General features: G+C 43.0%; 1 protein-coding gene across 1 annotated transcript in view; it reads left to right on the top strand.

The window, feature by feature from the left end:
* The window catches only part of MAOB (monoamine oxidase B), a 117,393-nt gene extending 103,669 nt beyond the window's left edge, over positions 1–13,724 (top strand). The window contains exons 11-15 of the mRNA XM_072743413.1: positions 884–941; positions 4,071–4,168; positions 10,541–10,652; positions 11,218–11,280; positions 12,732–13,724. Of these exons, the coding sequence (XP_072599514.1) occupies positions 884–941; positions 4,071–4,168; positions 10,541–10,652; positions 11,218–11,280; positions 12,732–12,884 (484 nt within the window). The 3' untranslated portion in view covers positions 12,885–13,724. The remainder of the gene's footprint in view (positions 1–883; positions 942–4,070; positions 4,169–10,540; positions 10,653–11,217; positions 11,281–12,731) is intronic.
* Positions 13,725–14,148: the final 424 nt, after the last annotated feature.

Here is a 14,148-nt window from a genome sequence, read left to right as displayed (position 1 = left end):
AGCTACTTATTCCCACACCACCACAGATGCATATTTACCAGCTCAGAGCCTCTGAATCACATTATGGCACATTCCTTCCTCTCCATTACCATGCTTCTCTGTGACCACCGCCACTGCTGTGCTTGGCCAGAGGGTATGGAGGTCTAGATGGGGCCACTCACCTAAAAAAAAAATTGCCACTGGATTATTAAGATCCATGAAGGTAGGAGGTTTTTGTCTGGTTGGTTCTCAGACTTGAGAATCACCTGGAAGCTTTGGGAAAACACATCTCTCTGCCACTGCTCTTTCTGAATCAGCAGGTCTGGGGCGGGGCCTGAGAATTTGCATTTCTCACAAGTTCCCAGGGTGATGTTGCTGCTGCCTGATTGGTGGTCTGAGGACTACACTGTTTTACATCACGAAAGAAAAAAAAAACATGCCACTTGGTTGATAAAACTAAGGCTCAGAGAGCTTAAGTAACCTGCTCAAGATCTCATAGTACTTAGGAGGCAGAAGGAGAATTCAAAGCTTTTCCTGCCCTTTTCTCTTTCCACTCCATCCATTGTCTGGGGAGGTGGGAGGCAGAGGGGAAGCAAGGATCACATCCGGATGCCCCCCCGAATCTCTAGCCCTTAGCAGACTGACACAATGTTTTCTTAAATGAATGAACAAATTGCTGAGTGAGCCCAGTGATGCCCACCATGTGTCACTTTCTCTTCCTTAATACTGTTGGTGACCACATAGACTTAAGACATTCAAAATAGAACATAGTGCCCGGTTTTTGAAAAATTAAAATGAAATGGCAAGTGGAAGCAGTAGCTCACAGGGTCTTTGAATGAAGGGATGGGAGCCTCTTTTACTTCCCTTCTTTCTTCATTTGCCCTTTTGTCTTTCTCTTCTGTAGAATGAAGAAACTTTGTGAGCTCTATGCAAAAGTCCTGGGTTCCCAAGAAGCTTTGCAGGTAAGACTGCATTTCATCTCTTTCCCAAGAGAGAGACCCCTGGTTTTGTCCTCAAGAGGGTCCCAGGGATAGGCTCATGCAAGTAGGGTTCTAGAGCTCATGTTTTCTCTGACATATTCTCAGAGGGGCCTACAGAGGGCTGGTCAACTTGCAAGCTATCCCAAAGAACATAGGTCTTGGTTGCAGCTGTGGCAGCTCAAGAATCCCACAACATCGGAGCACCTGGGAGGCTTGGTCAGTTAGTTGTCTGCCTACCACTCAGGTCATGATCCCGGGGTCCTGGGATCAAGTCCTACATTGGGTCCCTGATTAACAGGATGTCTGCTTCTCCCTCTCTCCCTGCCCCTTCCCCCTGCTTGCTCTTGCACTCTCTCTCTCTCTCTCAAAATAAATAAATAAATAAATAAATAAATAAATAAATAAATAAATAAATAAATAAATAAATAATTTTAAAAAAAGAATCCTGCAACACTCTTGTGTTGCTGGCGATGCTACACTTGTCCCTGAGTTCAGAGCTTTTCCTGCAGGGGAACATTAGGCCACTCCACTCCCACCTCTGTCAGAGGGCAAAAGAGTAAAGCTTCTGCTACCCCTGGTGAGACCCCGGATCCTAGCAGCCAGTATGGGAAGACAAAGAGTTTTCTCTCACCAATCTTATAAAACGATGAGATTTGCATGTTTACATTGTTGATGTAACATATAAGCATTCCGTAACACCCACCCCACTGTCCACCCTCTCAGAGGTAAAAATCGGGTGGCCTGCCCCTCTCCTGCACATCCCCTTTTCCTTTGTTTTACCCTTGAGCATTAGGGGTGTGACTGGCTCAGGTTGAGCCCTGCCACCTGAGTTTCACAGATACCTTCAGAAGTAGCCTGAGGATGAGGACACTGTGATCTGACAGTTACATGAGTAGTAGCCCCCACCCCAACCAGGTGGTTAAAGGCAGGATGGGGTGGGATTGACGGGTGGGGTGGGAGAGATATTGGCGACCGTCAGAAAGCCCAGTGCACCCCTCACCAGCAGACATAATCACCCCACCTCGTCCATATTTAAAGCAATGAATTCGTGTTCTTGTTACATGCACCAGACTGCTGGGGTTTCAACATTTGAACATGGATTAAATCACCTTTTGAAAGCGATTATTAAATCCTGTTATCCATGAAGCATTTTGAAGACAAGGGAGACCCACGGACTAAAGCATGAGCAGTTAAAGCATGAGAAAAATCTAATGAGGGAGCTAAGAGTGTTTAACTTGTTAAGCCTCTTAAATCCAAATCGTTGCAGTGCCCATCACGACCTAGTTGAGCAGCTACATGGCTTAATCTTATTACTCCCACACTTAGCTTGCTCAGCTTCACAGTAGCTTGCTCCCTCCCATTCAGATCGTTGTAGCTTTTCAGTGTGTCATCTAGGCTCATTCTTTTAAAGCAAGATACCCTGCCCCACAGACCCGTCCCCCCCACTGCACATGATGTAGGTGAACTTGAGGATTTTCGGAGTTCCTTTTCAGCAAATGAATGAGGGTGACTGATTGCTCTGGAGAGAAGCATAAGAATAACGAAGAATGTGTTTTGTTTCATTTTTCTGTGTGTGCTTTTATAGACACCTCAGCAAGTTTAAATATAAGCATAGCCTAGATCTCGGCTCGAGGGTAGTGCAAGTGGAATAGCAAAACTATAAATATACACACACCAAAATAAAATCAGTTCACATCTGTTAAAAATGACTGTTTTTTCTGTTTTTTTTCCCCCAAAGATTTTATTTGTTTATTAGAGAGAGAGTGTGCAAGCACAAGCAGGGGGAGGGACAGGGAAAGGGAGAGGGAGAAGCAGACTCCCGGCTGAGCAGAGAGCCAGATCCTGGACTGGATCGCAGGACCTCAGGAACAGGACCTGAGCCAAAGGCAGGTGCTTAACCTACTCAGCCACCCAGGTGCCCCTGGTTTTTCTGTTTTAAAATGCTGTTCTGGATACTTCACCCGGGGAAATACTCAAGCTTTCTTGAAGTTCTGTTCTGAGACATTCTCAGGCTGAAGCAGGGTGTCACTGAGATCCCTCCAGCAACGTGTAAGATGGTTGTTTGGGGAACCCCAGTTGGAGGGGAAAGAGGTTGCTCTCAAATTCCAAAACAGCTGAGCATTTTTAATGTAGGAAAATCTCTTTTTCAAAGAAGAATGTGGATGATTCACTGAGGTTGATAAAAATTATCTGGTCCTTTCCTTGTTTGCTCCTGGCACCAAGAGAAGCACTTGTTTTATTCTTGCTTCAGCGTTTATCATGTGGAAAGAAGCAAGCCCAGGGAGCAGGGAAAGGGGAAAGATGAAGTCCACCCTCTCTCCTGAGTGGCTGGAAACAGCCAGGGACAAGGGATCCCAAAGTGGTTGTTGCCCTCAGATGCAGAGGGAAGAGGGCTTCACATGAGATGTGGCAAGACCACCAGTGACCGGGACCCACTGACACCCCTCAAATAGGGCCTTGTGCTTTGAAAATAGGATGCATTTCACACAACTGTCCAACATGCCTTATGTGACTGCATGCTTTTTAGACAAAACATTTTTTCAATATCTGTTTTTAAGTTGACATTTTTCTCTTAAAAACTTGCTATGTTGATTTTTGTTTCAATATAAAACTAAATGATAAAGCTTATATTAGTTACCTTTTAAAAGATTATTTATTTTTTTGACAGAGAGAGAGAGAGAGAGAGAGAACACAAGCAGGGGGAGCGGCAGGCAGAGGGAGAGAGAGAGAAGCAGGCTTCTCCCCTGTGGGGAGCCTGCTTCTCCCTCTGCCTATGTCTCTGCCTCTCTCTGTGTGTCTCTCATGAATAAATAAAATAATCCTTAAAAAATGGTAATACCAATTAAAAAGTGGAATGAGACAACTGCAGTTCATGAACGGTTCCTGAGACATGAATGAACCAAGTGAGAGAACTTTCTCCAGTTAAAAGTTCTTTGAAGTTTCTTACCAAGGACATTTACCTGCCTAAAGTAATATCCAGCTAATAATAAGGGTCTATTTAAGACGTATATTGGTTCTTTAATATGAAGTCCACCAGGCTGTGTTTGATTTATTCTATACTGGATACCTTCATTTGCATCTCTTTTGAGTTTTTGTCATTCTCTCTTGTAGCCCGTACACTACGAAGAGAAGAACTGGTGCGAGGAGCAGTACTCGGGGGGCTGCTACACCACGTACTTTCCCCCTGGGATCATGACTCAATATGGAAGGTAGAGTAAAATCATGTAAAGCTCTTATTTAAATTCCCTGAACCTGAATCCAAACTCTAAATGAATTCATGGAGCTCTTCTCCCTCTTTTTTATATATTTTTTGTAAATAAAAGAAAGAAAGAAAGGAAGGAAGGAAGGAAGGAAAAGAAAGGGAGGGAGGAAAGAAAGAAGTCCCCAATTTCCTTTATATCTTGTGAATTTCCAGAGTGAAGTCTTTATAATTCTGCACCATGATGGGTGCCTTGCACTCTGAATTCTTCTGAAGGAACAATCCCAATCAATATAACCCACAAAGGTTGCCACATAAGAATAGGAATTTAGGTAGTCAGAGGGTTTGCTTATATTGTCAGAAGAATTATCTTTATAGTGAGTTCAGAGCTTAGTAAAATTTCCTTAAAATGAAATTGTAGGGTCACTGGGTGGCTCAGTGGGTTAAGCGTCCAACTCTTGGTTTTAGCTTGGGTTGTGATCTCATGGGTTGTGAGAATGAGTCCCATGTTGAGCTCTGCACTCAGTGTGGAGTCTGCTTGAGACTCTCTCTCTCCCCCCTCTCCCTCTACCCCTTCCCTCACTCTCATGCGTGCTCTCTATCAAATAAATAAATCTTTAAAAAAAAAAAAAGAACTGTACAGGAGCCTGGGTGGCTCAGTCAGGTAAGTGTCTGCCTTCTGCTCAGGTCAAGATCTTAGAGTTCTGCATAGCAGAGATTCTGCTTTTCCCTCTCCTTTGCCCATCCCCCATGCTTGTGCATGCTCAAATAAATAAATAAATAAATAAATAAATAAATAAATAACTGTAGAAGTGTCAACATGGGTATAGTATTAAAAAGCAATCCTCAGGGCACCTGGGTAGCTCAGTGGTTGAGTGTCTGTCTTTAGGTCAGGGCATGATCCGGGGGTCCTGGGATCAAGTCTCATATCAGACTCCCCACAGGGAACCTGCTTCTCCCTCTGCCTATGTCTCTGCCTCTCTCTGTGTGTCTCTCATGAGTAAATAATTGAAATCTCTTTTTAAAAAAGCAATCCTCAAGTCAGAATTTCTTAGAAATTTATTACTAAAGACACTGACCTCCCAAACACGTATCTTTGAAAATATCAGGATAATAAGGCTCTATTTCAGACATATAGTGGTTCTTCAACATGAATTCTAGACTGGGAGTGCAGGGACTTGGGTACAGTCCAGATTCTACCAATAACCAACTTTGTCATCCTGGACAGGTTGCTTCTCTCTGGACTTCATTTTCTTTAGCAAATATATGAGAAAGCACAAGATGGCATACAAAGGATAATAATCAGTATGCTAATGACAACATGAGGGTTTTTATTTTTATTTATTTATTTATTTTTAAAGATTTTATTTATTTATTCATGAGAGACACACGAGAGAGAGAGAGAGAGAGAGATAGAGAGAGAGAGAGAGGCAGAGACACAGGCAGAGGGAGAATCAGGCTCCATGCAGGGAGCCTGATGTGGGACTCAATCCTGGTCTCCAGGATCATGCCCTGGGCTGAAGGCAGGCGCCAAACTGCTGAGCCATCCAGGAACCCCCAACATAAGGGTTTTTAAATAAAGATTTTATTTATTTATTTATTTATTTAGAGAGAACAGGAGCATGGGGAGGAGCAGAGGGAGTGGGAGAAACCTCAAGCTGACTCCGTGCTGAGCTCAGAGCCTGACGTGGGGCTCAATTTCATGACCCTGAGATTACAACCTGAGCCAAAACCAAGAGTCAGATGCTTAACCGACTGAGCCACCATGGTGCCCCGAGAGTTTTTTTTGAAATGCTTTTTCTGAGATATAATTCACATACGATACAGTTCACTCAAAGTGCACAATTCAATGGCTTTTAGCATTAACAGCATTGTGCATCCAAGTAGGACTCATTGGTGTTTAGATAATTGTGTTTGATGACAACAACAAGGCATTGATTGATGATCTAGCTGTAATTGTTATGACCATTATAGTAATACTAAGCCAAACAATAATTTAATGCCAACAGCTCAATCTAAATAAAATAGGAAATGTAGGGTAGTGAGGAAAAGTCTGTTGGGAGTATGCAATAAAAAGAAAGTATGGGTGAATATAGGTGGATGATCAGTCTGTCCACAAAAATCAGTCGTAAGAATGATTAAAACCTGCTTGTCAGAAGATACACAATGATTTTGGTGAACACTTTCCTTATCTTCCTAAAGATGGCAAAATACCACGTAACAGAACATTCTGGGACTATAGAGCACCACCCGATTGGCTCCTGGGTCATTAAGCTCATTTTGGGATATGCTGATTATAGAATACGTCCATAGTAATTGCTTCATTCGGGTTATTGGCTAAGTGCCAACCCTTTGCCAAGCATTGTGCTGGAAACTTCCATACTGAGAAAATTCCTCCCTGCTACGAAGGAGCTAACACTGTGAAGATGCTGGGGTGGGGGTGGGAAGAGAGGCCAACAAACATGGACTCTAATGTGCTCTGGTAAGTACACTAATAGATGGGCATACAGATGCCATGGGGACCGGGGAGGGATGCTGGGCTAGCCTCACCAAGAGAAATCGAAGAAGGCTGCATAAGACACATACCACCTGAGGAGTGTAGAAGGCAGAGAAAGGTATTGGAGAATGCACCGTGGGCACATGGAACATTATGAACTTGAAATCCTTCAAGTTTATGGGATGTCTGGGGGAAAGTTCTGCATGACTGGGCTCTGGCTAATGTTGGGGATTGAATGGACAATCAGAAAGGTAAATAGGATCCTTTGCCTAATGTAACACATTCAGGAATACAAAACTTACCCTTTCAACAAAGAAAAGCCAGTCGGAGCAATCCTTTTGGGTTTTGGCTTTGCAACGCGATTGGATTTCTGACCACGGAATAGCAAGTTTCATGCTCAATTCCTTAAGGTTTTGCAAGAAAATGTCTATCAGGTACTGGGATGGTGGGGAGCAAAAAAGAGATTCCCCTGTATCGGCCTGACACTGGCCACATGACAGAAGCAATATAAACCCTATCATATGGGGCGTTGGTGGTGACATGGTAATGCCCTGGTTTCATCTTTATTTCTCCCCAAGGACATATGTCAGGCTTTGTATCACCAGCTTCAATCTGCAGGGTAGGAACTAAGCTCAGCATATCTTGGTGACATAACTCCTGGACTGAGCAAGGACCGGCTGCCACAGGGCTGTCCTTGACCCTTCAGGTTCATGACGTTTGAGGTACTGCAAAAAGTGTTACTTTCAAAGCCCTGAAAATACAGAGAAATTGCTGTTTCCAGATGAATACAAAGGACAGTATTGGTGGTGCCTTAGTTAAGAAATAAACATACACTTCTTAAGGAATTTAACTTCTGTGTATACAGAAAAACTAATTGTAGTGATTAAGCAGTGAAACACAGAAAGAAATATTTTACTCCATCAAGCCATGAGAAATATACATGGAAATCTCCTTTTTGCAAATATATACTGTCTGCTCACTTGCTTGCAAAAGAGGAGGCAGGGATTTTTCTTCTCTAGCTGTTGGACATTTTTCGTCCCAAGGGAAAATTTACACATGACAAGTCGTGGAAAAATATCTCTTTGTCTGAAACCGATTCTGAGTTTTTACATTTTTATGTTCCAATTGTTTGCATAACTAGTTCTCTATACCTTTATTTTCTTATCTAATGTTTAATTCTAGGCTTTGGCCAGGCCTTCCAGAGATTTCCATTTTGGTTTTAGTTCCCTCGATTTGCAGAAAGTGAACATGCACAGGCACCTGGGTGGCTCAGTGGGTTAAGCACCTACTCTTGATTTTGGGCCAGCGTCATGTGGTCGAGCCCCGCGTGAGGGACTTAGGGCAGAGTCTGCTTGAGATTCTCTCTCTTCCTTTCCCTCTGCCCCCTGCCCCTGCTAGCACTCTCTTTCACTAGATAGATAGATAGATAGATAGATAGATAGATAGATAGAATCTTATAAGAAAAGAAAAAAGCAACTTTTGATGAACTTGGAGAAAGCAAATTTACCTTCTTTTGCATGGCATCCTTCCTGAATACCCCTAGGCTCTCCAGGCCATGCTGACTATGGATCATTCCAGATTATTACATGTATTTTTGGCAGTATTTAATATTCTATAATATCTTCCCTTCTATTTTCCATCCCTTTTTTATTCTTAATGGCTACAGTGAGGCCCAGTAAAGGAGAAGCCACCAGTTGAAGCAAGCCCATTTGTTTTTCTGATAAAAAGTTTGGCGGTGTTCAGTGGTGACCAAGATAGAGCTTGGGTGTTCACTCCAGACATCCACATCCCTTACTTGATATAAAGGAAACCTGAGATAAGATGAATAATGACATGGTAACAGTGTTTCCCTTATGGTATTTTTGTCAGGGCAACAACAAACCACCCCTCTTAGAAGCCAAGTGCAGCCCATTTCTGTCCCTTTATATAGCTTTTGGGCACTCTTTGCTAACTAGTGATGATGGTACATAAGGCAAAGCACAGAGGATAAAACAGAGACCTTGACATCTGCTAGACCTAGTTCAAATCCTAGCTCTGCTATTTTCTAGAAGTGGCTCTTGACAAGTCAGCACACATTTCTTTGAGCTGGTTTCCTCATGTGTAAAATGAGATAATGATAATAGTAGCTATGCCATGGAGCTCCTTAAAAAGATTAAATAATTTGATAAAGGGAGGAAGAGTAACTAAGTGGTTAAGACTGTGGGTGCTTGGAGTGCCCTGGGGGGCTCAGTCAGTTAAGCATCCAACTCTTGACTTCAGCTCAGGTCATGATCTCATGGTTCACGGGGTCGGGGTTGAGCCTCACATTGGGCTCCACACTCAGCAGGGAGTCTGCTTGAAGATTCTCTCCCTCTGCCCCTCCCCAACTCATTCTCTCTCTCTCTCTCTCTCTCTCTCTCTCTCTCTCTCTCTCAAATAAATAAATCTTAAAAAACAAAGGACTGTGGGTGCTGGAGCCAAATGGCCTGGATTCAAATGGCCTGGATTCAAATACCAGCTCTGCCACTTACTAGCCACGACCTAGAGTGAATGACTATCTTTGTTGCTGATTAGATTCCCCAGGAAGCAGAGTCCGAAACACAGATTAGCACATAGGATATGTACTCGAGACAACCCTTGGTGTGAATACTTGTGGAGGTGGGAGGAAGGAAGCAAGAGTGGGCAGAAGGAGGAGTTAGACTGTGATGTACTTCCAGGGAAAGCCTCCACTGACCCCATAGGGAGTTCTGGAGCTAGGATGGCCCTTAAGGGTTGTTCCAATTTGGAACATGGGGGTCTAAGCCTTTATCACCCCATGATGATTAGTCATTGAATGCTCTTGCCTCTGGAAGAAGGCATGACCTTGAGGTGAGGCCATTTTCTTCAGCAGAGACAATCTCCAGAGAGGACTGACATTGAGGGCATCTTCTGGCAGCACTCTCAGTAGCTGAGAATAAATCCTTCATTCTTGAAGGGGGGGTCTTGGCAGTGCATCACAACATCACAGCCCCTGTAGCTCCATATTCTCATCTACAAAATGGGGTTAATACAGCACTGACCTCATAAGGTTGTGGTGAGGATTAATGCTCTTCGAAGAGTGCTCAGCATCCAACAAATGCTAACTGTTAATTTAATGCAGCAAAACTCTTAACAAGGATAGAGGTAAGCACTCAGTGAGTACTAGTCTTTGTTTGTTTAAGATTTATTTATTTATTTAAAAGAGAGAGAGAGAGAGAGAGAGAGAAAGCACAGGGTGAGAAGCAGAGGACGACAAGCAGACTCCCTGCTGAGTGGGGAGCCCAACTCAGGGCTCAACTTCATGACTTTGAGATCATGACCTGAGCCGAAATCAAGGGTCAGATACATAACCCACTGGGCCACCCAGGCGCCCCCAATGAGGGGTAATTTTATAGGAGTCAGGTCCACAGATTTGTTACCTGTCACTGATGGAAAAGTCCTTAGAAATCATTGCACCATGCCCTCTAAGAGATGGGGGATCCAGAGCTCAGTGAGAGGAATTGATTTGCCAAGTTCATTGGTGGAATAACCAGGTAGGGAACTGGGGCATGTATCACCGTGCTTAGAGCTGGTGAGTCATAAAATGAACTAGAAATGACCAGGCCCAAGTACTCCCTCATTTCACATAGTTGAAGCAAATACATACTCCACTGATGTCAGTCCCTATCCTGTAAGCACTTGGTGCAGAGGCCGACTTCAGCTTTTATTCCTTGTCTGTGACAAGGATCATGCAAGAACTGGAGGAACCTATAAACACTATTCCAGAATTGCCAACATACTCCTGATAATTTAGTATCAGAGGAATCCGATCAAACTTGGTCTTTGTAGGAAGGCTCTTTTCTCACCCTCTGAGACTGACCACTTTTACCTCTTTGCTTTTGTTTCCAGGGTTCTACGACAGCCTGTGGGCAGGATTTATTTTGCAGGCACGGAGACTGCCACCCACTGGAGTGGCTACATGGAGGGCGCTGTGGAGGCTGGAGAGAGAGCAGCCCGAGAGGTAAGACCTCGGGTCATAGACTGTGGGGAAAAAGGCAACGCATGGGCCCTACAAGCAGGTCAAAGATGTCTGAGATCCTGGAGGCCAACTCCTGAAGACCTATGAAACACCATTTTAATAGCACTCTCAGGTGCAACAAACACTTTAACCCAAAAGTAATGATGAAAATACCTATCATGTCACCCAAGGTAAAAAGACCCCATGGGACAAAAGATTCCTGTAGATGTACTTGAGAGATAACTTCGGTCTAATATTATAGAACCAAACATGTTTTTATTATGATTCAGGATTCATTTATATGTTTCCTGACAATCCCTATGATCTCATTCCTATTGAGGCATGCTCACAACTACTAAAATCTTTGGCGAGCCTAATGGTTGGAGGCTCTTAAATGTCATGGATGAAAGACCTTTTAGAGCCTTTTAAAGATTGAATGGACTACGTTGGCTTTTACCCTCATGTTTTTAATGGATATCCTAAGAGGCCATCAGTTAGTCCTTTATTTAAAGAGCAGATGAGCTGGAAATGGTGCCACTTTTGTTATTCGCCAAAATACTCTTTTCAGATCCTGCATGCCATGGGGAAGATCCCAGAGGATGAAATCTGGCAGTCAGAACCGGAATCAGTGGTAGGTTATATTTTATTTCATGAATTTAAATCTCTTTTCTCTAAAAACAATTATTTGCAGAAAAAAAACCACTTGTAATATTTACATACCTTTCTCTGAGTGATTCAACCCATGCATGTTTAAAAAGATACCTGGGTATCTCACTCATTAACCATCCCACTCTTGATTTCAGCTGAGGTCATGATCTCAGGGTCGTGAGATCGAGCCCTGCATCCGGCTCTCACTGGGTGTGGAGCCTGCTCAAGATTCTCTCTCTCCTTCTCCGTCTCTCTCTCTCTCTCTCTCTCAAAAAAAAGGAAATTCTTTTTTTGTTAAATATCTTTTAAAATTAAAAGATACCATGAGTTAGGACAGAGATGGGAGATTTAAAAGAAATTGATAAATCTATAGACTGCCATATTCATTGCAGATTATTATGAAAATATACAATGTTTTATTTTGGTCAGAGAGTTCTAGAACATATGAAGAACTCAATAAATGCCTCCTGAATAAATCTCTAACCTGGTGATTACCAACAGGGGGTAGGAAATGAAAGGAAGCTATGTCAGCATCCCCTGTCTAGGGAACCAGGGATGAAATGAAATGGACCAGATTTAGATTAGAAAAGCATTTTCAATATACACACTACTATTTTTGTAATAAAACTCCAGGAAGCTTTCCTGATTGGAAGGAAGGACACACAGAGGATAGAGTGAAATGCATTGCAGAGGACAAGAGTCAAAAAGGTCAAAGTTATTCCTTTATCAATGTGAAGTCCATAAGAATAGCCCTGCCAGTCCAAGTCATTGTCTTGTGCTTCTGTCAGATGTGGGACTGAGGGATGAGTAGGCCATGGATTCATTAAAGTCAACAAATATTTATTATTTATTTATTTATTTACTTATAAGATTTTATTGATTTGAGAAAAAGAGAGAGAGAGCATGAGCATGAAGAGTGGGGAGAAGCAGAGGGAGAGGGAGAAGCAGACACCCCACTGAGAGGGGAGCCTGATGCAGGACTCAATTCCAGGACCATGAGATCATGACCTGAACCAAAGGCAAGTGCTTAACTGACTGAGCCACCCAGACGCCCCATCAACTCAACAAATATTTACTGTGCACCTACTCTGATCAGCCACCATGTTAAGGGCAGTGCTTTCACAGAGCAACAACATGTGAGGAGGACATATGATTACCAGAAAGTACGGGTGTCATGAAGAAGACTTGCCAAGGGTGTAAAAAGAAGAGGCCTTGGCCTGAGGGCAAAGGAAAGGCTCCCCCAGGAGTCAGGATTAGCTAAGTCAAGGGCCTAGTGGGGAATGGGGATGAATGCCATGAGTAGCAGGTACACTCTATTTAATGGCCTTGAGGTGGGCAAGAGTAGATCATGTTCAAAGAACTGGAGGAAACAAAGGATTTCTGGAGCAAAGTGGGTAAAGCCCTATACTGATACCGAATGTTCTCTGAACCCAGGATGTCCCTGCGCAGCCCATCACCACGACCTTCTTGGAGAGACATTTGCCCTCTGTGCCAGGCCTGCTGAGGCTGATCGGATTGACCGCCATCTTTTCTGCAACTGCTCTTGGCGTCCTGGCACACAAAAGGGGTCTGCTTGTGCGGGTCTAAAGAGAAAGCATCTGTAACTACACCTTCTTCTTACTCTATCTGGTGTGTGGGTTTGGGGAAGGAATTGCAGTAAGGTTCCAAGAGGACATCGCGACTGTAGAATGAGGTGAGGAGCATGAAGATAAGTCAGACTTTCCACCACAGGAAACACAGTATGTCCTTTGTTGCTTGGCCCCTGCATATTGTCCCTTACCTAGCTTTGCGCTCTGTCTTGCCCATTTCCCAGAATCTTTACCATAGTTAAGCAAGCTCTCACTGTCCAACGACGCACCTTGCCCACGCACAAAAAAACTAGTTTTTTTTCCCCACCTTTGTGGCTCTGTGCTTGTCCTTTCTCTTACATGTAACATCCTCTTTGTCCAAGTTCTCCCCGCTTGTCCTTAGAATCCTGTATTGTGATAGCTGGGCCTTGAAGAACATCTAGTCTTCACCTTCTCTTGTAGTGTTGATCAAGCCAAGGCCAGGAGAGGTGGAACTTAATTGCCCAAGGTCCACAATAAGACACTGATATTTGGAGGACTAGAATACAGGTCACAGTTCCATTGCCTCTCCCGCCCCACAGGATGTATGCCTCAACCACCTTCTTCCACTCCCTGCCATAGTCACCGATGGTGTCCCTTTGTGTGGGTTTACTCTGCACTAGGTTGTTATGTGCTACTCAGTGCTACTCAGTATATATCTGTAAGTCTTATTGTCCTGTGCAATGTCAGCTGAAGCTGATTTTAATTTCTTTCAGGATAGGAATCTTGTCTTTTCTTCCTTTTGTATCCTCCCATTATGTCTGGATACAAAGGTCATTCATTACACACTAGCAAGTAAAAATAAAGTGGATTGACCAGATGTCTGTCGTCTTTTCTTTTTTGGGTAATGACTTTGAAGGTTTTCACAGATCAAATCAAGACCCAGGTTTATTTTTATTTTTTATTTATTTTATTTATTTATTTATTTATTTATTTATTTATTTATTTATTTATTTATTTTTAAGACCCAGTTTTAGGCATATAATTGTGGCTTTAAAGCATTCAGTCAGAATTTCCTCAAAGCCCAGATGATGCGTACATTTTGACTGCGTGATCCTTCATAGCTGATGCATGTGTGAGCACTTGGTAAATGATTTATAATGATATGATAAAGATGCTAAAAGACAGAGTGTCTTCCTTTTGCCCCCCTCAAAAAACCTGTCAAAATAATTGACATATTAATAAGATGCTTTAACTATTAAGATAATTATAATATTTCAGTTGACTCTTCATATTCTTTATCA

Source organism: Vulpes vulpes, chromosome X (assembly GCF_048418805.1).
Source record: "Vulpes vulpes isolate BD-2025 chromosome X, VulVul3, whole genome shotgun sequence".
NCBI classification, from domain to species: Eukaryota; Metazoa; Chordata; class Mammalia; order Carnivora; family Canidae; genus Vulpes; species Vulpes vulpes.
Note: the sequence above shows the minus strand (reverse complement) of the source record. Positions and strands in the feature narration are given on the sequence as shown.